At 53.6% G+C, this 22,468-nt stretch overlaps 1 protein-coding gene across 5 annotated transcripts in view; it reads right to left on the reverse strand.

Moving 5' to 3' along the window:
- Window positions 1-6,114: 6,114 nt before the first annotated feature.
- Elfn1 (extracellular leucine rich repeat and fibronectin type III domain containing 1) overlaps window positions 6,115-22,468 on the reverse strand; it is a 63,351-nt gene continuing 46,997 nt past the window's right edge. For 4 of the 5 annotated variants that reach the window (XM_052754239.1, XM_052754242.1, XM_052754241.1 and 1 more), the window contains exon 2: window positions 6,115-9,537. In XM_052754239.1, coding sequence (XP_052610199.1) covers window positions 6,781-9,270 — 2,490 coding nt within the window. In that variant the 5' untranslated portion in view covers window positions 9,271-9,537 and the 3' untranslated portion in view covers window positions 6,115-6,780. Of the gene's footprint in view, window positions 9,538-15,563; window positions 15,738-22,468 lie in introns of those variants that run through there. The other variant, XM_052754243.1, reaches the window with a different exon arrangement.

The following is a 22,468-nucleotide window of genomic DNA, read 5'->3' on the forward strand; positions in this document are numbered from 1 at the left end:
TTGGGGTGAAACATAGACCAGCGGTTGCTCTCATGAACATTTATCCCTGAGAAACAAACACTTGTGGTCGCATAGAGCCATTGCGTGGTTTTTATTGTGGCTTTATTTGTAATAGCTCAAAGTGTAAACATCCCAAATGCTCTTACACAGAGGAGTGGTTAAACAACCTCTGCTTAATCGCTTAGACAACGGAATACTACTCACCAATGAAAAAGAAAACTACCAACATGCACCAGCTCAGATGGCTCTCCAAAACCTTGTGACTGTAAGAAGCCCAAAAGTCACACAGCATGGGATGACAGTTCCGTGACATTCTGAGGAAAGGGTGAGGAAGAGGTCTGTGGTTGCCACTAGCAACAGGCATATGATGGGGGAGGTGATCTGTGTGAGGAAAAGCCCAGTGTTCATGTTGTGTCTTCATTGTGGTGGTAACTGCATGTGTCAGGGTAAGTGTATGTGTGCGCGCACACACACACACACACACACACACACCTGCACATAAACCAAATAAGCCCTGATGCATCACAAATACATGCAGCAGTCTGTATGCTGGTTTCCAGGTTTTGATCCTGTGATAGAGTGTATAAGAGATCACCTTGGCAACAGCTTGTGATGCTCTGAAACATCACAACTTTCTATAACTCTACATTTCAAATCTAAACTATATGACATCAGGCTGGGGGCCAGCTCAGTGTAAGTACTTGCCTCCTAATCATAAGGACCTGAGTTCAGGTCCCCAGAGCCGCCATAGAAACTGGGCCTGATGGGGCACACTTACAGTCCTGGCACTGGGCAGGTGGAGACAGGAGGATCTCCGGGGCTCGCTGGCCAGCCGGTCTAATCAAATCGATGTGTTCCAGGTTCAGTGTGAGACCCTGTCTCAAAAATTACAGTGGAGAGTGATCAAGGATGACATTTGATGCTGACCTCTGGGCTGCAACCTCAAACATACACAACACACACTCACACAGGCACACACATTCACACACATCTGTGCACACACACACAAGCACGTGCACATAGACACACTCACACACCACACACAAATTTTGGGAAGTAAAGCAAAAAGGCCAAGAGAGTAGTCGTGACAGACCTGGGGTTTCCAGAGAACCTCCCATCTGCCAGGACTTCTGAGTGACGGGGAGCTGTCCGTGGTGCTGAATAGAACCACCCTCTCCAGGAGACCCCTGTGACACTGACTCTCCGCCCTCCTGTACACATTGCCCACATCTACTTCCTTGCCATCCCCCCGCCTTTGCACAGGGCACCCCACTCTCTGCCAGGGAAGATAGAACCCCTAGGAAGGGAGGCAGTCGGAGGATCCCAGTGGTCTTGAGCAGATCTCAAATTTCCATGGTTATCGCTGGGTGGAGCGACGATGTGAGCTCTCTTTTCTTTATGTTCAGCTGTGTTCTCAGGCTTATGTAATAAAAGGATTACTTCTGAGATAAGAAGAATCAATAAAACTTATTATGCTTTATAAAATACCATCGCAGGCTCCCTGGGGTTCGCAGCTCACTCGGATTTCTTCACACTTGCAAAGAAGACCGCCCAGCCCAGCTGACGCCCTGCCCCAGTTTCTAACTGCAGTGACGGCCTGCCTCCCACCCGCCTCCCTGCTGGGTGTGCCCTGGGGGGTCCATCCCCCTTCTCTGGCCCAACCTCCCGCCTCAACGCTGCCAGCTCCTGTCTGTCCTTCAAGGCCTCACATGAGCATCTCCCTTGAAGAGTGTCCCTGTCCAGAGGAGACGGTGGCTTTCTCTGCCACCATCATGGCTGGCATGTTGGCATCAAGGCTGGACCCTTCTTTACATGCTTTGCCTCTCTGATGTTGAACATTGGTGCCAGGGTCTCCTGACCCTTACTGTCATGCCACACAGCTACTGAGGAGCTCGGAGGGTGATGGGGGAGAGATGGGAAGAGAACAAGGGAGTAGGTGATTCCCCATCCTGCCAGCTGTGACCCACCCCCACGGTCCCTCTCCAGGGTCCCCTGGGCCTGTCTCTTTCTCTTTGATGAAGTTCACCTTCCCTGTGGTCCCCTACACTCTTTTCCTACAACCAGGGTTGCTGCACCCTCAGGAATGGGAGTTCGCTGATGTTTCCCAGAGCAGGGCACAAGGTATGTGTCCTATCATTGCACATTGAATAAATGAATAAGTGACCTAACGGATGTTTTCTGCTTTTGCATTCTTCCCTTCTGGGGGGATCTCTATCTGATGCCCAGTTCTCCCCCAACCCTGTCCTTTAGGAAGTGACCTGTCACTCTCCATGGCATTGGCCTGCTCAGGTGGACAGGGTACTGCACTGTATACTATATTGATGAATTGTCACCTGCTGTTTGAGCTCACTGAGAAGCTGGCTCAGAAGTGGGCTGTACCCTACCCTTCAGACCCAAACATGGCTGTCTCCATGTGTCCTCCAAGACCCCTTGTCTGGGGATGGGCTGGTCCCTCTAACTCTGTGTCAGGGAGGAGAGGACAGCAAAACAGCCCAGGAGTGAAAATGTCACACCCTCGAAAACAGCTGGAACCATCTCAGTAGTGTTCATTCTGTGGTGTGAACATGGCTGTAACAGGAAAGCTCAGTCTGGACTCCAGCCAACTGCCTCAACTTCCCCAGTCGGTGTCTGCTGGATGTCCTGAGGCCCCATTGGAAGAGGTGATCTTTATCTGCTGCTGTTTGTTTGGTGGAAGCCTCTGGTTGGTGTCAGTCTGAGGGTGTGCTCTGCTCTCTGTGGGAAGCCCCAGCTGCCTGCCTCAATGGGCAGTTGGTTTCTGCTGAAGGTTTTGAGTCCCTGATTTGACTCTCTCTCTCTCTCTCTCTCTCTCTCTCTCTCTCTCTCTCTCTCTCTCTCTCTCTCTCTCTCTCTCTCTCTCTCTCTCACACACACACACACACACACACACAGACTTTAGATATCTATATATTTAGTAAATACACTCATTCAAACAAAAGTATGGCTCCCAGATCATTCTCTGCACCATACGGAACAGACACCTATGACTGATGTAACCCCAGGGTCACTCTCATGGGGCTGGCTTGTGGAAGCTAACAGGCATGTGGAATAGGCTTTGTCCCCCAGAGTCCTCTCATCCATACCAGCCACCTGCAGCTACCCCGTGTGCTGCTTTGGTGGCAGAGACTAACAGGTGACACTGTCCTGTAACAGGAGGAGAGGATGGGGTGCCATCCCCACACCGGATGGAGGAGATAGCTGGGACTTGGTACAGGAACAGTCACAGAGCCCCTGGTTCCAGTTTCCAGAACTTCCTCCCCCACCTGGGAAACCACAAAGCAGGGGCCATGGGCAGAGTTCCCACATCCCTACTCCAAACTCAGCTCAGACCCCACTCACCTAGGGCCTGCCCTCCCTCTTCTTTCTCCTTCTCCAAGCCAAGTCCCATCACTTCCAGGAGCCCTACCCTCCACCCCTGGCTTTCCCATTGTCTTCCATACATCCCTGTGCACCTCTGAGCTGCCCACTTTCTTCCATGGCACGTAGCTGCCAGTCCGCATGTTCCCAAGCTCAGCTGGGCACAGAGTTTTGCACACAGTGGGCACTTAATAAATGTGTGGGTCAGAGCTGGAGAGATGGCTCAGCAATTCAGAGCACTGGCTGTTCTTCGAGAGGACCCAGGTTTGATTCTGAATACCCACATAGTGGCTCATAACCATCCACAACTCCAGTTCCAGGGAATCTGACGCCCTCTTCTGGCCTCCACAGGTACCAGGCATGCACATGGTGCACGTACAAACAGGCAGGCTAAACTTTTATACACATAAAAATAAATATAAAAATATTTTTAATGTGTAGGTCTTCCCCTGGCACCTTAGCGACCATGCTCTAAACTCTTTCTAGTGAGGATGTGGTGGTGTGGGGGTCTTTGTCACCAGCTCACAGCAGATGCAGAATTGACTCCATTGGCTCCAGGAGGCCCTGGGAGACTAGAAGCTGCTGCCTGGGCTCTGGAGCTGAGCCCTGCGTGCCTCTCCTGCCTCTTGCCCCTCTGCCCTAGTCCCTCTCCAGACCTGTGATTCTCCCATTATACCCCATCTTGACGGCAGCTCTCTCTGTCCTGTCTCTTCACACACATGCACTGTCTGGCCAGCTGCCTGGCCTGCGAGGCTGCTCCCTTTGTTCTGTCTGTCCTGGCCCCCTATAAATAGCTATTTTGCCTCCTTGGTGACAAGGAATATGTTGAGCAGGCCTGGCCACCTCCCTCTGTCCTGTAACCAGAACGGTCATTGAGTGGCTATGTGCCCCTGGGAAGAGAAGGCCCTTCTCTGGGCCTCTACCACCAGCTCTGGATCCTACATTCCTCTCTGGATGTGACCACTGTCTCTGGACCACAAATGGATCCTCTCTTGGTACTCAGGAAGGTACAGAGCTAGGAAGGGGTTGAGCTGGTTGGTGCCTGTTAGGCTGGATAAGAAAGGACAGGACATGTGGTCGTTGAGGGGGACCCATTTAGAGGGTTCACTGGTAGGGTGCCTGTCAAGTGCACCCTGGTTAGGAATCCAGCATGGGCTCTGTGTGTAGCTCTGAACTGGCCCCCGGGACTGTGTGGGTCTAAGGAAGATGCCTAAGGTTGGAGGAAAGAGATGAGCCTCGTGTCCCCGGGAGTATGTAAGCAGAGACTGCTGTTCCAGGGCTGCCTGCCCCTGGCCTCAGGCCTCCCCCACCCTCTCAGGCCTCATCTCCCGCTAGGCTGGGACCTAGGCCTATTCCCCACAGCTCATCAGACACCAAACCTACCTCTTTTTATAACTGTGGCTCCATATTCAAGTCCCCAGGCACCTCGCTGGATCCAGGATGTTGGCATCTTACTGGGTGCTTGTCAACAGACCGTATTAGGAACTGTTTTCCCTGGGTGGGGAGCCCTCAGTTACTAGGACCTCTAGGGGGATGAAGAGAAGGTCCTCAAAATAGTTGGGAATATTGATTGGGAGATATGCCTCCTGATTGCTCAGGTAAGAGGAGGGCCTCAAGTTTCCATGGGTATGAAGGAACAGGGTGTCCTTTCCCTACACAGCACTGGACCTCTCTGGAAGAGACCAGCATTGGGTGGGGGTGATCACAGGGCCCCTGGTGCTATTGTGCTGGCATTGGGCTAGAGGGTTGCAGATGGGTGGTCCTTGACAAGGGTTGACTATGGTCTCAATAACAGGAAGTACTGAGGCTAGCCTTGGAGTGGGACTTCCTCCTATCAGCTCCAGAAACTGAAGAATTTAGAAAGATCCACTGCTCATCCCTTGAGGATGGACCACCCAGAGAAGGCCACATGAGACACAGCATGGTCAAGAAACAGGGAAAGTTTGGCAGAGTAGGGCCAGCTGCAGGAAGATGAAGGTTGGCTTCGTGGTGCAGGGCAGGGAGGGATCTCTCTCCATGTGGGTAGGACTCTGGGTATGGAAGGACTCCCCCACAAACACACCCTCCAACCTCACATCAACCCCACCATCACCACCAGCTCAGAGGAACCTCTGTTTATTCCAGGCTGTCCTCACCCTCAGCCACCAGGCCTGCACACGGGCCCTGGTGTTACCACAACCCTGCTCAGTCTCCTCCGCCTCTTATTCCCAACCCACCCACACTGCTTCCCACCCTCACCGAGACTTCCTTGACCAGTGTGAGGCACTAATCTTTCCCCGGGGCTCCCGCTGAGCCCATCAAAGCCACTATCCACAATCACATGCCTAGTTGAGACCCTGAACCACCATCCCACCCCCAGTAAAAACCCACAGAACACATGTATTTAGATTTTTTTCCTTTGCAGATTTTTTTTTAGTAGACATAGTCTTTTTTCTCTCTCATTTTACAGCAAACTTTGCAAATATAGATTTTTTTTTTCTGTACAATGGAATAGCTACAGTGACAATGAAGATGGGACTGGGGTGGGAGGGACCTCACAATGCTTCCCAGCCTGCACCCCTCTTACCACCCTGTCCTGCCCCCAGGCACAGTCTCCGTCTCCCTGCTGGGGTCCCACAGCCTCAGGAGACTGCCAGAGTCAGGAGGTCCATCTGTCTCAGCTCCACCCCTCTGCACTCCACAGACTGGGAGATCATATTTAGGGCGTGCCGTGAAGCTGCCCACACTTGGTCACGCCCCCTCCCCATGATAGGTGAGTTAGGTCTTTTTTTTTTTAAAGAATTTCACTTTTATATATATATTTTTTTAAAAAGGAAGAAAGGAAAGAGGAAAGAGAGAAGAAAGAGAGAAAAGGAAGAGAAGACTCAAAACAGGAAAGATAATGGAAAAAATCCCCCTCCCCCACCCCCACCCGTAAGACACAGTTTTCCGAAGTCCCGTGTGTGTGCATGTGTATGCATGTGTATGCATGTGCATGTGTGTGAGTGTATGCATGCGTGTGTGTGTGTGTGTCTATATGTGTGTTTGTGCATGTGTGCATGCTTGTGCTGTGTGTGTGTGTGTGTGTGTGTGCGCGCGCACGTGTGTGTGTGTGTGTGTGTGTGTGTGTGTGTGTGTGTGTGTGTGTGTGTGGCTTGCTTGCTTGCTTGCACCAGGCAGCAGGCACAGTACAGTTTACATGAAAGTTAGTCTATCTACCGTCTCGGCCACCTGCGGCCTCCTCAAGCTGTCCCTGCAGGCCAGGCGCTGAGCCCAGCAGCCCCCTGTTGTGCACGTATGTTGGGCTTAGTGTTGAGTCTCAGTCAGGGTTAGCTGCTGCGGATGGTCTATCCTTTTTGGTCCACTGAGCATCACGAGTTTCGGAGAGGACAGGGCCTTGGGCCCTGCCGAGGGATGGAGGGAGATTCAGGACTTGTGCTGGGCAGACACGCCTTTCCAGTAGTCTAGGATGTCATGCAGGTCCTCATCTTTGGCAAACTGGACCTTCTTGCGCAGGGCGTGGCCAGCCGCCATGAACTCTGCGTCATCCTTGTGCCTCCGACGGCTCAGTCTGAGGCGCTCCCAGATGCTCGGGGACGCCCTGCAGGTGTACTCGGGGCTGGATGAATAGCTCAGGTTATGGTACTGCGGGGACAGCTGCGAGTAGACGAGGTCTCGGGGTCGTGGCCGGGTCAGAGGCTCCAGGATGGATGCCTTGCGGCCACCGAGCCCCTCATGAGTGGGTGGAGGTGGTGGTGGAGCAGGTGGCTCAGCAGGGTGGGAGCCGGGGTACGAGTGCCGATGCTCGCCATACTGGCGACCCTTGTCGGCCTCAGCCCGCAGCACGGTGGCCGCGGGTGTCACAGTGAGGATGGTCTCGGGCACAGGTGAGCTTTTTTCAATGTACTTGGTCTCAGTGGCTGGGGCCTTATGTGTGCCGGTGGCCTCAGCCCGGAAGGAGCGAGGGCTACGTGCAGAACCGCTGGATGAAGTGCTGGCCCTGGGGGGCCCGGGCGCAGCCTCCACGCTGTGGTGCCGCTGCAGGCCACCGTGGCCAAAGGCATCTTTGTATACAGGGGACAGGAAGCTGTGCTTGCTAGCCAGAGGCTCGGACAGCAGTACCAGCTGCGGCTCAGCTGCAGGCGCGGCCCCGGGTTTGGCGCCCTGGAAGGAAGTGGACTCAGACTTGAGTGCGTCGATGCAATTGTTAATGATCTGGTTGACCCGATCCACCTCCTTGGCGATGGTGGAGATCTCCGTTACTGAGTGCTGGGTTTCCTGGCCTGGCCGGCTCAGCTCACAGCTTCTGCGTTCTGGCGGCTCCCCTGTGCGCACTTCAATGTAGTTCCCTTTGGTGGCTTTAGGGGTCTCGCTACTCTCCACCAGCTTGTACTGCTCCACATCGCTGGTGGTGGCTGGCAGGTAGGGTATTCGAGTCACAGCCTCGGGACCCAGCAGCGGGCCCTGGGTCAGCGGGGCTAGCCCAGGTGCCTCAATCTCAGGCCCATACTTAAGTTCAATGATGGTCTTTTTCAGGCTGCCAGCCGCTGCCGCCACTGCCTTCTTATGTTTCTCCTCCTGTCGCCTCCGCTTGCGCAGGCAGTAGTAGACAGCGCCCAGAACCAGCACCATGCCAAAGAGGCAGCCCAGGATGGTCATGATGTAGTGAGTGGCTGTGGAGGGGCTGGGCACGGGGCCAGGTGGGCTGGGCGGTTTGGGCAGGCAGATGGTAAGGCAGGTGTGGTTGTGATGGGTGCCAGAGCTGGTGGAGACCACGCAGTATGTGTAGTTGGTGAGGGTGTAGAGGTTGGTGAGGCGGATCTCCTCCTGAGGCTGGGTCAGCTTGGACACGGTGAACGATTTGCTGTTATTGTACTGCTCCAGTGTGTACATGCGGTTGAACGGGCTCGGCAGCTGCACCATGATGGTGGCCGAGTTTTGGGTCAGCTGCTTGACTTTCATGGAGGGACGAGCCTCCATCTGAGTGGCCAGGGTAGTGAGGACCACCAGCGGCGTAGTGCCGTCACCAGAGAAGCACTCATCATCAGGACAGGGCATGTCGCTAGGCTCCGGTGGAGGTGGTGGTGGCGAATGTCCTGGCTGTGACCGGCCTGGCACTGGGCGAGGTGGGCCAAGCACCTCAGCTGTGTAGGAGTCCTCAGTACACACAGACTGCAGTTTGCTGAGGATGCTACGCTGGTGGCCATGGCGGCCCTGGCCCAGCAGGAAGTAGCCGGCATAGACAGGAGGTGACTCACACTGTACCCGGTCGTGGGTCTGCGTGGCATTGGTGAAGGCGGCCAGCCAGCGCAGGAAGCCCAGCAGCTCACAGGAGCAGTAGAAAGGGTTGCTGTAAATTTCACACACCGAGAGCTTGGTCAGGCCTGCGAAGGTGCCGCTGCCCAGCTGCTGGATGCGGTTCATGGAGAGATCTATGTTGATGATGTTGGGACACTCCCAGAAGGCGCTGGCCATCACCACCTCAATGAGGTTGGCTTGAAGGTACAGGTACTCAAGCTTGCTCAGGCCCCGCAGCATGCCCTCCGTAAGGTTGCGCAGCCGATTGTAACCCAGCTGCAGCACCTGGAGGTTGAACTGGCCAGAGAAGGCCCCATCCTCGATGTAGCCTATCTCATTCTTGGTGAGGTTGAGGTATGTGAGGTTCCCAAAGCGGCTCAGGGAGGCATACTGCACGCTGCGGATGCGGTTCTCGTTAAGCCGCAGGTCCACGATGGTGTTGTTGATCTGTTGGGGGATGGCCTCATAGGGCGGCTGGTTCTGGCTGCAGATGGCCAGCCACACAAAGCCCTTGTCACCCTCGATCAGCCAGCAGTCACCTTGGGCCAGCCCGCCCGCGTGCAGTAATGTGGCGGCTGCCACAAGCACCCATGGTGCACCCCACCCATGCCCAGCCATCTCGGGACACTCTGCCTGTGGGGACAGGGTGGAGGGCTGGGCAGTGGCCTCCCCAGGGGACTTAGGGGTGGGATGGGTCACTGCCTGTACTGTCCGAGGTGTCCTGTCCCAAGCTGCATGGCGCAAGTGTTGGGAGGGAGAATGGCTCCCTCACTGCCCGCCACCCCACGTCGTCCTCCCCGGGCCTGAGGTGACCACGGCCTGCTTTCCCATGGGCCTGTGTGTCCTGGCGGCTTCTCCTGGCTCCTCTGCCTGAAGTTCTCTCTGCTGCAAAACAAGAGAAAAAAGAGTAAGTCACAGAAAAAGCTCATGCCCAAGGTCACTGGGTGCCTGTCTGAAGAATTCAGCAGAGCCGTCCACCCATGTCTGCTGTAAAATGAAAACTCCGATACTTGTCCTAGATCATGGGGCTGGGCTGAAAGAGTCTGGGATCACCAAGGAAAACAGACGTCACTTTGGTCATTTCTTCATGTGCAAGGTGGACATGATGTCCCCTGGGTGGCCAGCTCAGAGGTATTGTGATGGGCGGTACAGTTCAGTGAGCATAGCCTTGGATCCACAGGGAGCAGCCTAGAGAAGGGACTCAGAGTCCATCCGGCAAGGAGTGCTAAGGCTGGATAAGGGCAGGACATCCATCTCATTGACTTATTGGCGCTCTGCCTGCCACCTGGAGTGCTTGGATGTCACTTCTCCCCAAGAAGGGCCAGCCACAGCACCTTCAGAACCGCCTGCAGGGGGTGCCGGACACCCAGCCAATGTCCCCAGCCGGAGGCGGATTAGTTCTTCTTCTGCCCTCAAGGAGGCAGGCGGGGAAAGTGGCCCGGCACACCCAGGGCTTGTAACTGGTAGAGCTCAGAGTGAAATCTCCCACAACATAGCCCAGCAAGCCACCTCCCTCTGGGCCTCAGTTTCTCCAGATGAATCAGCTGGCTGATCTCTGAGGCCATCTATGTAGATAGCACCCAGGACTTGAAGCTGTCCCAGCACGGCAGTGGAGGAGTGACAACCCCCTTTGCCAAGAAGTCCTCCTGGGATTGAGGGAGAATGACGACGGCTCAGCAAATCAATGGGACTACTGCCAAGCCTGGCGGCCTGAGTTCAATCCCCGGGACCCACAGGGTGGAAGGAGAGAACCGACTCCTGCAGGTTGTCCTCTGACCATCACCCCCCAGTACACACAATTAATAAATAAATGTAAAACAATTTCTTTAATTAAAAAAAAAAAGTCCTCTCCAGGCTTAACAACAGCATCCTCCACTTCCCAGGGCCAGACTCACCTCCCTCCATCCGCCATGCCTACAAGCAGCCTCACCTACCCATGACTGCCCTCCCCAGCCATGCACACCCCCGGGACAAGGACTGTGCCTCCCCAGTCCCCAGAGCCCAGAGTGCATGAGACTAGAACTGTGGGGTGATGGGAAGACACCTCACGGGAAAACTGGGGTCCTTTATACTCTGGTCCCTTTTGCCCACTTGCAGGATGGAGAAATGGGTATTTGCTTGTTAATACAGGGATTTACAGCAGCCTTGGTCACTGCTCAGTGGCCTGGCCAGCAGCCAGCTGAGTGTATTTCACCAATATTGACAGCAGCAACTAGGCTGAACTGAGGCAGCTAAAATGAGGAGGAATATATATATATATATTTCTCTCCTCTTTATAAACTTCATAAATGGGACCTGGCTCCCGAGGGAATCCATTTCTAACAGAGAAAGATGAACAGAACAGATTGGAAGCCCAGAAGAACTCAGGCACTGCCTTGGAGTTCAGCAGCCTCGGGTCTCCTTGGACCTTATGATCTGGAGCTGAAAAGGGGACATAGGACATCAGAGTGGCATGATCCTTGGCCAGGAGAGCCTGGGGATTCCTTTAGGCTCCTCTTCCTGGGTTTTGATACCAATGTCAAGTGCAGCGTGGTGGCTCAGTTTATCCACGATGCCTGGAAGCCTGCACCAACAACCGCAGGAGAGTTCAAGCCAGAGAAAGGCCAGTGGAGTTAGCCTTGAGGACACTGACCCGGGTGGGCAGGGCCTTTCTGTCCCAGCCTCCGGGAGGGGTGGCGCCTGGTGAGAGATCTTAATCAGCTGTAATCTCTTGCTCAAAATAACTGAAAGTCGAGTTAAGCAGGATTACAGGCCCAAAGAGGCGCCGTGGTGTCTCCTGCAGTGCGCCAGCCTCCTACGCACCCAGTTGCAGGTGTGTGTACGGACATTTGCATCTCTGTATCCTCCTAGGTATGGGTTTGCATGTGCATGCTCACCTAGACACATGGGACAGGCTATGTGGGGACCCTGAGGTCCTCTTTTGTCCCCTCTTACCTCTTTCATACTCCCTTGTCACCATGTCACCCCCTGCACGGCTATCTCATCATTTGTGATACGACTCACAGTGTGGAAACCAGCCCCTGCTCTGCATCACCCCATTGCACTAAAGCCTTCCAGTATGATGGTGGGCATGCAGAATACAAAGGCCCCTGACTCCAGCCATGGTCTAGTCCTCTGTATCTGCCCACTCCCCACCCCCAGCCTCCTGCCACCCCACACCTAGGCTTGTCAACAGTGCAGAGATCTTCAGTGCAGGTCAGGGTAGGAATCCACAGATGTTCCCTCTGCCATGGCCAGAAGCTCCTCAAGCACGAAAAGATAGACCCACCTCTCACGTAGCCTCTGCTTCACAGGGAACCCCACAACCTCAGCCTCCTGGGCTCCTAAATTCTCCTTCCACACTTAGCTTTACAGATCGGGGAAACTGAGGCCCAAAAAGAAAGACTCATCCTTGTAGTAGGCAGCTGTTCCAGTTTTGACCTGGAAGTACTACCCTCAGTGAGGCTTCCGGTAAATGTCACGCCTACCTATGACCTGCCCCTGAGGCGGGGCTGAGACGGGAGCCCTTAAGAACTGAGATCCCAGCACTCAGGAGGCAGAGCCAGGCGGATCTCTGTGAGTTCGAGGCCAGCCTGGGCTACCAAGTGAGTTCCAAGAAAAGGCGCAAAACTACACAGAGAAACCTTGTCTCGAAAAACCAAAAAAAAAAAAAAAAAAAAAAAAAAAAGAACTGAGATCCGGATGTACCAGCTCTCTGGGCTCCTGGTGATCCTGGATGCTGGATGGTAGACTGAACAGAGTTCTCCAGAAAACCCTGCTGGACTGCACTTCACTTCTCCTGGAGCCTGAAACCTATCCCTTTACTTGTTGTAAGTTACCCCAAAATAAACCTCCCCTTTAACTATGTGGAGTTGCCTTAATCAATCTCCCAAAACATCCTGGGTCACACTGTGAAGTGGACCATGCCTCTTCCTGTCTAGGTCAAGGACAGGTTGGGAGGGTTGACCCAATGACACCCAGAGCCACGGCACAGAATTAGGTGGAAGACAGGGCACATACCATGGGTCTGGGTCCAGTACTAAGGCCATGCATGGAACGCTATGAGGAGTAGTTACCAAGGGAACAGGCCAAATTGCCTCAGTGGGTTTTGATTGCCCAGAATGGTGTCCCGCCTCTAACCCAAGCTCTCCTGCCAAGCTCTGCCATTCATCCATTCCCTCATTCCATAATTCATCCATTCCCCTGGTCCTCACCTCACCCTGCAACCCCTCCTCATCATTTCCCCTTCCACTCTGTGCTTAGTAATTCACTCATCAATCCACAGACTCCAGGCTGGAAGGCAGTGCACAGACCCTGCACGAGGAGTTGCAGCCCGGCACCAGGCCCGGTCTCCCCATCTGGAACAGACGTTCTGGGCCATGGGCCACATTCGGTGTCAAGGTTCCTCCGCCCACATGTGGATACCTAATGTCAGAAGTGGAGCCAATGGCTGTTGGACCAAATCCTTCTGTAATTTCCCACTGAAATAAGAAACGCACGCAATCTGTGTACCCCGTCCTTACTCAGCTCGTCCTGCCCTTCAAAGCAGACATTCTCAAAAGGGTGACCCATGTTTCCATCTGTCTCTTGACTTCATCTTTTTCCAGGCATTTCCACCCAGGATCTAAGAGAGTGATGGCTCCTGTCTCTGTCGCAGGTGACCTCTGGGCCACCAACTCCTGACTCTTTGTCTTGCTCACATCATGGCAGCCGTTGGCACAGGTGCCCCCATCCTGTCCCTGAAGCTGGGTTCTCAGGTGGGGCCTGTGGCTGACTTGTCCAGTGCTGTCCCCTAACACTTTCCAGTTGGCTGAACGACAATCGGTCTCCACAGCCCCGGCATGTCCTAGCTTGTGGATGAGGTGTGCAGACATGGGAGCCGACAGGGAGCTCCAAGGCCTAGCTTGGAGGATAGACTCCACCGACAGAGTGCAGGGGCCAAAGCCAGGTGCTAGCTCAGCTCCCTGGGACCAGTTGACAGCTCTGACCACTGAGCTATCAGAGGCAGGAAGCTTCTCATGACGGGGAGGCGTTGAAGCCGGTGCCGGGAGCTGAGGGCCAGGCCATGTGGCCTGGATGGAGATGGCAGAGGTCCCTGAAGGAGTCAACTAGCCATTTAAAGAAATGTCACAGTGGGGGACGGCTTAGTTGGTAACACTCACCATGTGAGCGTGAAGATCTGGGTTGGGGTCCCCTTAACCCCCCGTAAGAAGCTAAGCGTTATAGCCACAATGCTGGGGAGGCAGAGACGGGAGGATCCCTGAGGTTTGGGGCCCAGACAGCCTAGCTGAATGAGGGAGCTCCAGGCCAATGAGACCCTGTCTCAAAAGAAAATAAAAATGAAGAGTGAATGGTACCTGAGGTGGCTGACCTCTGACCTCCATGTGCAGGTACACATGCATGTGCATGCATGCACGCATACACATTTGCACTCACGTGAACACGCACAGAAGGAAGGAGGGAGGGAGGAAGGGACAGAGGGACGGAGGGAGGGAGGGAGGGAGAGAGGGAGGAAAGAAAGACCTATCACAGGCCACAGAAGCATTCAAAGATACCCTAGGAGTGAAGAGAGTGTGGCTTTTCTAATAGGCTTTCATTAGACAACTGACTTGCAGATTGACAAGCCTGGGTAGCAAGACAACCTCCGGTCCTACCCTGCTCTATGTGACGCTCTCCCCACAGCAGGGGGATGCTGGGCATGGCGTTTAAGAACAGCAAAGGACCCTCAAAGGGCCATAAACAAAGGGACACAGTCTGGCAGGAGAGAAGAGAGTCTGGGAGACACAACGGGCTGGTGGGCAGGGCATTAGACGGAAGGTCTTAGGGGCTGAGTAGGAGTTCGTGAAGCAGAAAGGAGGCTGACCACAGCAGGCAGGGGAGGAGGCAAGGTTGCACGGTCCTGTGATCAGAGCCATCACCCTCCAGGGACCGTGGGGTGTTCAGGGGAGAGGAGAGTAGGCAGTGCCAGGCAATACACCACGCTATAGTGGGTGGCTATTGGGACAAAGTTGGGACTTAGTTTCCATCCACCTCTTCCCCTCACTGCTTCTCACCACTTCTCTCCTCTTAGGGGCCAGAGAAACTGAGGCTAGGGAATCAAGCCTGTGCTGTCCAAACCTTCCATTTCCAACCTCAGGCCTCAGTTTCCCCACCTGAGTGTCCTTGGGGTATCTGCAAGGATTCTTCATATAGTGAGAGGACCAGCACCTCATGTCTGGGAATGACTCTTGAACACACACACACACACACACACACACACACACACACACACACACACACACCTGTGGGTGCTCATGCAGGACCTTTGTAGCCCAGGGCACCATGGGGACAATGGATCGTGCTGTATTTGTCTTGCCATTCCAACCCTGCAGGCCTTCACTGATGATGAAATAGAGTGTGGTGTTCTCGGCTTTTAAACTTCTTACGATCAGATTTGCGTAATCATGGCGGACGAGTGGGACTGATCACATGTGTCTAAAAATACGGCTCTGTCCTCGATCATGGAGCTGGAAGAGCCGCCGGGGCAGAGCTGGAGCCAAGCCAAGGCTTCTGCTGATGGAGTGGACTTCCTTTCCCATCCTGCACCCAAAGGGGCAGTGTAGGCGGAGGGCCAGGGCGGGACGCAGAGAGATGAGTGGAAAGCTATCAGTCGATAACTTTTCACCGTCCCAATGTTTTGCCAATAGATCATGTTTACTGCTAACGCCCGCCTGCCCGCCGCTGCAGCAGGGCTCCAGCCAGAACTGCCCAGCACTCTGCCGCAGAGCCCGCGGGGCTGTGATGAGCAGGTCGGGGAGGATTGAAGCTGCATGGTCCCAGCCTGGCCAAGAGCAGGCGGGGGCCAGCCTGCTCCCTTGCTGCTCATCTCAGGTTGGGGTGCTAAAGTTAGTTTGGCCAAGCTCGGGCTGGGTGACCTTGGGAAAGTTACTGACCCTGTCTGAGCTGCTTTTTGGCTTCCTAATCGGTCAAGTAGAGATGAGCTTGGCTCTGCCTCCTAGGGTGATGGTAAGGAAGCATGCTCCTGGCTATTTAAGGTTTCTAGAACTTTGTACAGGGTTGTTCTCTCCATTCTTCATGGGTGGTTTTCTAGATCCTCCTAAGGAGACAGAAGAAAGGCCTTGTAAAACAGCCTGGGTAGAAAGAACATTGTGCAGCCCTGGCTTCCCATAGGAAAGGCCCCAGGGACCCCCCTCCAGTTCTCAGGGTTTCCTCATTACCCACCAAGGCTGCCTGGATCCTACCTGCACTCCCAACAACACCCCCCCACCCACACACACACACCCGTTCAAGCTCGGCATGGCCAGGAGTGCAGAATGGCTGAATCAGCAGCCTGGCTCCTTGGGAATTGGCCACAGGGTCAGGCCTGGCATGCCCTGGGCCTTGCCTGGCCCTGACTTTGTCCTCCAACTGGCCAGAGAAATGGAGGCTAGAGAATACCCTTGTCCACACCATGCCCCTCCCTGTGAGGGCTCAGAGGTCACCAAGGAGGGTTAAAGTGACAGGGACTGTCCAACGCCAGGTGACCTTGTAGGAGAACCCGCGGGTCTTGACCCACCTATTCAGAGAAGAAGTACTCTGTAAGCATAAACTCTGTTTTCCTCCCACAATCTACATTTATTGAGCATCTACTGGATACCAAAGCCATCAGTGATGACCTCAGCACAGAGAGAGAAAGGGGGGAGGCGGGGGGGGGGGAGAGGAAGAGGGAGGGAGCAGGGGAGCCTCAGAGAGAGAAAGCCAGCCAGGAAACAGACTAAGCAGGAGAATTCAGCAGGCAGTTTGTAGATGAACAGTCTCCTGATTCACTCCAAAGTTCCAGAGGGGACGGTGGAGCTGGAGCCAGATGCACAAGGCAGCCAGCCTCCCCCTGAGGCTCTGGCCCAGAGATGCAGGGAGGAGGGAGTCTGGTCTGCGGTTTCCTTCCCAACCAAAGCTGGGGGCCCCCAGATCACTCCCTGTGGCCCTCCCTCCCTCCCTTGCTGCTCCAGGCTGCTCTGAAGTTAATTAGGGACCCAAACACTTAATGGTCTCTTAAGCCTCCACCGGGCATCTTTTTTAAATTAAAAAAGATGATGTATTGCACCATTGGAGGGAGAAATCAGTCCGCAAAGGCTCCCTGCTCGGGCGCTGGCAGGCATCTTCGGAGGAGGATGCCAGGCTGGTCCCTGAAGATGACAGACAATGTGTGACCCTCTCCAGGAACTCTGCCACACTCCCCATCATCAGACAGAGAGCCTCATTTAAAGGCAAGCATGGGTCTGGGTGTCCCATCACACCCCGTAACTCTGGCAGCCAGGAGGTTCTATCTTTAGTCTGACCTGAATCTTTCCAGTTGTTCTGAGGGCTGCTGTTCTCATCCTAACCTGAGTTCCAGAAAGCCCCTTTCTGATTCTCCTGACCTCGAAGACTCTGACCCTATTGGGGGTTTGATATTGGCCTGGTGGGAAGGCAAGGAGTTATTGTAGAAGGCCGGCTGGTACCCGGGGGATGACATGGGCCACATTTCACAGTTTGTGTTCCACCAGCCAGGCCTGGGTACAGACACAGTGACCATCCGAAAGCTATTCACCAGGTCAGGCCAACCCTCGAGTCATCGGCACCCTGGCTGTTGGATCTGCATTCATTTTTCATTGTACTAAAGATTTGGGGGGGCGTCACTATTTTTGAGCTAAGGCTGTAAATGAGCCACTAGCCCTCAGATTTTACAAATATCTGGGAACTAGAAAAGTACATAAGGGGAGATGGATCAGTGGGCAAGGTGTTTCTGTGTAAGCCTGAGGACCTGGGTTTGATCCTTGGTCCCACATTAAAGCCAGGCCTCGTGGCGCATGCTGTAATCCCAGTGCTGGAGAGGTGGAGAGGTGGGGCTCACTGGCCCCATGGATCCTGTTGAATCAGAGAGCTCCAGGTTCAGGGAGAGACCCTGTCTCAAAAGTACTGTGGAATGACTGAGGAAGACAGCAGACATGGGCCTCTGCATACATTCAGGACCACACACACGATTCATTAATGAGCAATTAGTCCTCCAACATTGCATTAATTAGGGAAATTAAGAAAAACACCAAATCCATCCTGAGGGTATTGGCATTGAGACATGTGTGGCTGGAACCAGTGTGTGGCTGTAACAGCCCTCCAGCTGTCCCTCTGTGGGACACACCTCCCAGCAGATAGGGGTCTATGACCTTCTGACAGAGTCCACAGCCCTGACAGGAGTGGGTAGGAAGGGAAACGGCCCAACATCATTCCCTCACGCCCATGGCTGCCCACATGCTGTTTGTCCTGAGAACCACCAGCACGCTGCGAGTTCTATGGAGGTGAATGGAATGACAGCTTTCCTCCTACCTGGGGTTCACCCTGCTTCTTGACTATGGAATGGCATCACTCCTGCCATCGCCAGGATGCCCTGTCCCCTAGGAAGCTCCTGTAGTCACCAGTCACTTCTCAGAGGCCACATCATGTCCACCCCAACAGGCACCAGGGGATGACGGTCACTCACCAAGGCAGCTCCCCGAGCCTGGGTGTGGTGGTTCACAACTGTCATCCCAGTCCCCAGGAGGCTGAAGCAGGAGGACTGTGAATTCATTGTCACCAGACACTTGGGGTTGAGACTTCAGCCCTGGCTCCCACAGCTGTGCAGAGTGGGGACAGGGGCTTGCCTTCGGAGAGGACACTGCCTTACGTTTGCGTGACTGGAAGTCTCATGTTTGATGTCCCCGTCACATGGAATGTGTTTTCCTCTGCATGGAGAAAGGATTGGAATTGACTCCATCCCCCTCCTAAGTAGCAGCAAATGGGCTTGACAAGATGTATCGATTAATCTATTTCTTCTGGTTGATTTCTGATTCTCCAACCTCGCCCTTTCTGCCTCCCTCTGCAGCCTTGCAGGGCTCCCAAGCGCCCTCAGGACCTCTCCGTTTCATCGTAAATGATCCCACCAGGGCTGGGGAGGTGGCTCAGTCAGTATAGTGCAAGCAAGAGGCCTGAGTTCTGTTCCCAGCACCCACCTAAAACTCCAGGCCCAGAGCTGAGGAGGCAAAGCCAAGGCACTCCCTGGGGCTGGCTGGCCAGTCAGCCTTTCCTAATTGGTGAGCTCCAGGCTAGTGAGAGATCCTGTCTCAAAAAAACAAAGTGAATGGTACCCGAAGAACAGCACCTGAGGTTGGCCTCTGCCTATACACTTGCCTACACACACACACACACACACACACACACACACACACACACACACAGACGCATGCATGCACGCACGCACACAATTAAACAAGTGATAAGAAATGCACCAGCAGCTATAACAGAAGGCAGCCTCACAGGACAGTCTCCCAGGACACTTCCTGCCTCTCCCTTCTGTACCAAACTATACACTTTCTGTCACTGGTCACCATTGTCCTTCATATATTTAGCTCCATATCTGCTAAGACAAACATTATAACTAAATTGTTTATATATCCTGATTTCTTAATTCTGCTTTTTTTTTTTTTTTGTACAGAATCTCATGTAGCTCAGGCTGGCCTCAAGCTCACTATGTAGCCTAGGATAACCTTCAACTTCTGATCCTCCTGCCTTCATCTCCCAAATACTGGGACTGCAGGCATGTGCCACATACCCCATTTATGCAGTACTGAGGGTGGAATCCAGGGCTTCACACATGACAGGCAAGCACCACACTAACTGAGCCACATTCATAGCCCCAGTTATTTATTTTAGTTTTTGAATATTCATTTTTGGGGAAGGGAATAGTTGTTTTGAAACAATGTCTCCCTGTGTAGCACAGGCTGGCCTGCAACGTTCAATCTTCCCACCTCTACCTCCTGGGCACTGGGAGTCCACCACACCCGGCTCTGAATATTCTTCCAGATGAACCTTGAGGACAATTCTCTGCTGCTTTTCAAAACTGGCCACCTAGTGCTGAGGGACTGTGTTGAAACTGTAAATTAATTCTGGAATTAACTCCCAGGGAATGTTCTGGCAAGCCTCTTCGCATTGTTGTTTTTTCTTCCTGTCCCTCAGGAAGACATTATCGAGCTCTTTATAATGATCCTAAATTTTTCTTGTCAAATTTTCTAGAAATTCCTTGGGGCTTCTATGCTGTTTTTTTATTGTACCCATCTCAAGCGGGGACCAATTATTTCATTACTTGTTCAGACCACTTGTTCTTTAGCGCAAATGAAAGTTATTGATCTGTGTTACGTGTTTTCTCTCTGGCTCTGTACCTTCATATTAAATTCGTATATTAAATTATTTTTTTCTGTTGCTTCTCTTGGGTCTCAAATCACACAGACAGCAAATAATTACAATTTTTCCTAGAGATGGCTGTTCATTTCGCTTTCCTGTCTTATTGCTATGTCTACCATCACAGTACAAAGAGAAAGGCACTGTCTTTTTTCTAATAAAAGTTTTTGAACAGGAATGATTTTTTTAAGGCCATCATTTCTAACAGTCTTGGCTGAGGCAGATCCTCTACTCTGATAGCAAAGTACCTCCCCAGACCTATTTTTAGCTGTTCCTTTAAAACCAGAAGTTGGCACCAGGGCTTGGTCAAATGCCCTTTGTCATTTATTAACACAGTGTGCTGGCTGACTGGTTGGTATTATATATTATATTAATAGATTGCTCTAGCTCGAGGCCATCTCCAAATTCTTTGTATGAATCCTGAATAATCAAGGTGGATCATCTCTCTAATATTCTTCCGACCCACGACTGTCTGCTCTTGTCTTCCCAAGGAGATTTTGATGGTATTCATGGACAAGGATGGTGTGGAGTTTCAATTCTGGGGTGTCTTTGCCACTTTGGGAGTGTGTGGCCTTTTCTACACTCTCCTCTAGGTGGTCATGGGCTCAGCCTCTGATGTTCTTGGAGAGGAACCCCTGCTCTCAGGGGTTCGGGTTCTTTCTGTGGAGCTGTGTAGGTAAACATCCCTAACCTAGACCATCACCATCTGGGGTCAGCCCACAGTAGGGCAGGAGACAGGGTGATCTCTGAGACTGCATTAGGGACTCGGAAGGACTCTTGATTGGCAGATGTAAGAGCAGTTAGGGGGACTGTGGGGACTTTTGGGAGACAGTCCCCAATTAGTGAGGTCTGATTTGGGGGCCACTCCCTGCACCCCTCTCCAGGGCCCACAGGGCTAGGCTCAAGGACATCTGTGCATGGACATGTGGATACTTTAACACACCCCAAGGGTACTGAAGATACACAAGAAGAAACAGACGACCCTGACTCAGCTCGTGGTTCATCCCTCCTAACAGACAGACAGACAGGCACCATGGACAACATCAGGGCTCCCAGCAAGGGCAGTTTATGAAATACAGCAGTAATGTCACCTCCTGTGGTTGCGTGGGTGGCTCTACCTTACCAGGCCAGAGAGCTGGCTAAATCAGCCAGCACCAACCTGCAGCTGGGCCGGCAGCTCCCAGCATGTCCTGAAAGTGACTTCCATGCCCTCCTGCTGTGGGTGTGCAAGTTGTTTGTGTGGGAACTGGGGGATGGAGGCCAAGGGCCTCCTCAGTGACTAGCTGGGGGCAAGTACCAAGGCTGAGCAGAACTAACAGTGCTACCAATCCCTTCCCTGAGCGTCTGACTCACAAACCTAGATGTGGAACAGCTGCTGGACCACTTGTTATGCAGCAGCAGCAGCACTGGAGTCTACCTATCACACACCAGGGACAGGCAGGTGGCGGCCCCACCTCCCAGTTTCCCCCCCAGTCTGCTATCTGCTGGGAGGGTGTCCCCAGCCCTCAGAGCCATGCTGAGCAGCCTCATGGTTCCCGTGGCGGAGGCTGGCACAGGGACTCTAGACAGCACTATTGGCACAAGCCAGGACCCTGGAGCTCTTCAGCCTTTTTCTCCTGCCTGGAACACCTGCCAGCTGTAGGCTTCCCTGCAAACCACCACCCTAACTACTTCTTCTCCTTCTCCGTGGGTGTGGGGGAGGAGGGGCAGAGGTAATCCAGGCTACCGTCCCTCAGGCTCTGTCAACCTTATTTTGGGAGAAAGTCTCTCACTAGCTAGATTGGGTAGGCTCGCTGGCCAGAGAGCTCTGGGCATCCTCCAGTCTCAGCCTCTCCAGCACTGAGATTACAAACATGTACCTCCACATGCAACTTTTTATATGGGTGCTGGGGACCTGAACCCACTGACCCAGCTGTCCAGCCTCAAGGATGCTCCTGAACATCTCTGACCCTCATTTCACCTCTCTGACAGGCGGGCCAGCTGACAGAGCCACCGTGACAGTGAGCATCGAGGCTTTCTGTGGCTATGCACGGCACAGGAGAAAAGCCAGTGTAGTGTGCACAGGGCACGGAGTGGGCAGCCGCAGACCTTCAGCTCCCTGGGGGGAAAGCACTCGGTCTTTCTGACTTCTCTCTCCTCCCTTTAAAAATGGGGACAATGACGTGGCCTCCTAAGAGAGCCACCCACCCACTGAATTCACACCGCCACATCACCGCTCCGCAAGATGGCTCCTAGGCACTTTAACCTGTGATGGGAGTGGGAGATGGAAGGGAGAGAGGCAATATGGCTGAGGCTCAGGAGGGGAGAGGGTGGGAGAGGTTGGGAGGGGACAAGGGTGGTGGCTTGCTTGAGGGACAGCAGACAGCACCTAGCCCGAGCCAGGTGTGGCTTGCCATGAAGTCACTCAGCTCTCCAAGTCTGAAAAACAAACAAACAAAATGCAACCAATACCCCAGAGAAGCAGGGAGGGAGGGCACAGAGGCTGATGAGCAAGGCAGGCAGGGGTGCGAGATGCGAGGGGAACAAGGGCAGGGGCTGCAAAGCAGAGGTAGAGACCGGAGCGCCATCATCTGGTCCCCCCATGAGTTGGGAAGGCGGGATGTGGAGG

Source organism: Peromyscus californicus, unplaced genomic scaffold, assembly GCF_007827085.1.
Source record: "Peromyscus californicus insignis strain IS unplaced genomic scaffold, ASM782708v3 Scaffold_2__1_contigs__length_46816999, whole genome shotgun sequence".
In the NCBI taxonomy this organism is placed as follows: domain Eukaryota; kingdom Metazoa; phylum Chordata; class Mammalia; order Rodentia; family Cricetidae; genus Peromyscus; species Peromyscus californicus.